Here is a 2500-nt window from a genome sequence, read left to right on the forward strand (position 1 = left end):
CTCAGAGACCCCACTTCCCCTCCCCCATCCCCCTCCTCCCTCCTGGATTTCCCTTTATAATCGATGTTGCTCTCTTGATAGCGACCTCAGAAACGTTGCGATTATATGACACAAATTTCACATTACAACGTTGCATACAGCCCCATAGAGTTCTGCTTCATTATGTTTCCTGTTACTGCAACTACATCTCCCATAATCCCCAGGTCCCTATTTCTGTATCTTACCTTGATGATGGCTGTTACTTACCGAGCTCACCCATGCATGCATTCCTGCAGCTCCACATCTTATTGTGTCTTGGGTTACACAGCCTCTGTATGGATTACAGAGCTTCTGCAACACAGGATGGTTGGTAGGTGTTTTCTTCTTAAAAATCAATAATATTTATAGAACAAATAAAAAGGTTCAAAAAGTGCACATTCGCATTTGCAATGTGCATGAAAAGGTGAATTGAAAAAACAAGAAAGAGATAGAGTTGCGGTTTCTCGTCATCCTCACGTGTGTGTCCTTTTTTTAGATGGCGCGTATGGAAAAGACTGCGGCCGCGGGTGCCACAGAGACGAGGACTGCGGACGATTCAGGGAATGCTTCAAAAAGAACGGATGCAATGAAGGGGAGTGCAGGCCCCGCCCAGGTGAGTGCGAACGATGCCGACATCATACATAGACCTTCCCTTCAGACTCGTGGGCACATCTGCACCCCCAGAGTTTTTTGTTACCAAGAGACAGCAAAATTGCAAATAAATTTCAGTTCAGAAAAATGACCTTATCTACTCTTGCATGTCAGTTTAATAGTGAAATTAGCGAGAAGGCGATGTTTCACACCCTCTACTTGAGTATCAAATTGGCACTCAGAAGGAGGATAGAACTTTAAAAAGACTGAGGGCCTCATTCACCCTTAATTGGCTTCGGGCAGCACCGTAAGTCTTCTTGCTGCATTGCTATAGGAGAGTGGGATCGGCTTCTTCTAGTTACCTCCACTTTTTGCTGGTGTTTCACTGTTTTTCAACTTTAGTCTGGCTGGGGCCCTGCTATCCAGGACCCAAGCCTAGCTGATTCCTCTCTAAATTGATAACCAGTACTTTAGATACACTCCAGATTGGATTCTGGGGTACCCTTATAAGTCCCTAGTATATGGTATACTATGTACCCAGGGCATAGGTACCCCGGAGTCCTACCAGGGGCTGAAGCATGTATAATGCCACCCCTGAGAGACCATTCAAAATGACACAACAGGTCTGCTACAGCAGCCTGTGTAAGCTGGTGTATGCACCCCTTACTGAGATATAGGTTACATATAGATCTCACATTTATAAGACACTTAGAGCCTCATTTATGAAAGGGTTACGTCGCGTTTGCACAACGCAACGTTGTACATGCATGAAGCAATCCTCTAAATCTGATTTTTGAAGCCACGCAAAGCCGGTTTTTGTGGCTCTGAGTGGCGTCAAAAATCTGGAGCAACGCAACACAGCGCAAATCACTACTTTGCAATATTCTGCTCTGGGCAGGCATTCCATAGGCGTTGCCGTGGGTGTTCCCACACATCTCCCATGGATATTGATGCTTCCTCAGATTTACAAGAAGTTGTAAACCTGGGGATGTGCCAAACCTTACACCTTTTCAGGGGAGGAGTAACGAGGAGAAATGTTTTTCTTTATCCTTGTTTTTTCCTCCTTCTATGTGTGTTGTATTCTGGAGCACACACGGAAAGAGGAGTATGCCTCGCAGGATTGTTTTTGTGCAGGAAAGTACCCCTTTCTTCACAAACAATCCTGCATACAACGCAGGCACCGTGCACCATGGTGCGAGTGCTTCCATTGCCGCTAGGCAGCCCATTGTGCACCAGCACAAGGAAAAGGAAAGGGACGCGTTGTATTACCTTAAATATGGTACATTCGTGCCCTTTCCCTTTCACGCAGTGCAGCGCAGCAAGATGACTTGCTGCGCTGCACCCCGTGACTTCCTCACAAAGGAGTACGTAAATCCCTCTGCTTTTTACTACTGAGAAATCTTCTGGGAAAAAGAGAAGCAGGGAGAGGAGTGCAGCCCATGTACCCTGAGAGGGAATATGCCCTCACACACCACTGAGGAATCTTCTGGAAAAAAGAGAAGCAGGGAGAGGAGTGCAGCCCATGTACCCTGAGAGGGAATATGCCCTCACACACCACTGAGGAATCTTCTGGAAAAAAGAGAAGCAGGGAGAGGAGTGCAGCCCATGTACCCTGAGAGGGAATATGCCCTCACACACCACTGAGGAATCTTCTGGAAAAAAGAGAAGCAGGGAGAGGAGTGCAGCCTGTGTACCCTGAGAGGGAATATGCCCTCACACACCACTGAGGAATCTTCTGGAAAAAAGAGAAGCAGGGAGAGGAGTGCAGCCTGTGTACCCTGAGAGGGAATATGCCCTCACACACCACTGAGGAATCTTCTGGAAAAAAGAGAAGCAGGGAGAGGAGTGCAGCCCATGTACCCTGAGAGGGAATATGCCATCAAACACCACT

General features: G+C 47.0%; 1 protein-coding gene across 3 annotated transcripts in view; it reads left to right on the top strand.

The window, feature by feature from the left end:
* LOC146808590 (uncharacterized) overlaps window positions 1–2500 on the top strand; it is a 54579-nt gene that overhangs the window by 32542 nt on the left and 19537 nt on the right. For 2 of the 3 annotated variants that reach the window (XM_085623612.1, XM_085623614.1), the window contains exon 5: window positions 515–631. The exons of the other annotated variant lie outside the window; for it this stretch is intronic. In XM_085623612.1, the coding sequence (XP_085479738.1) occupies window positions 515–631 (117 nt within the window). The remainder of the gene's footprint in view (window positions 1–514; window positions 632–2500) is intronic. 3 annotated transcript variants of the gene reach the window in all.

Source organism: Triturus cristatus, chromosome 8 (assembly GCF_964204655.1).
Source record: "Triturus cristatus chromosome 8, aTriCri1.1, whole genome shotgun sequence".
Taxonomy (NCBI): domain Eukaryota; kingdom Metazoa; phylum Chordata; class Amphibia; order Caudata; family Salamandridae; genus Triturus; species Triturus cristatus.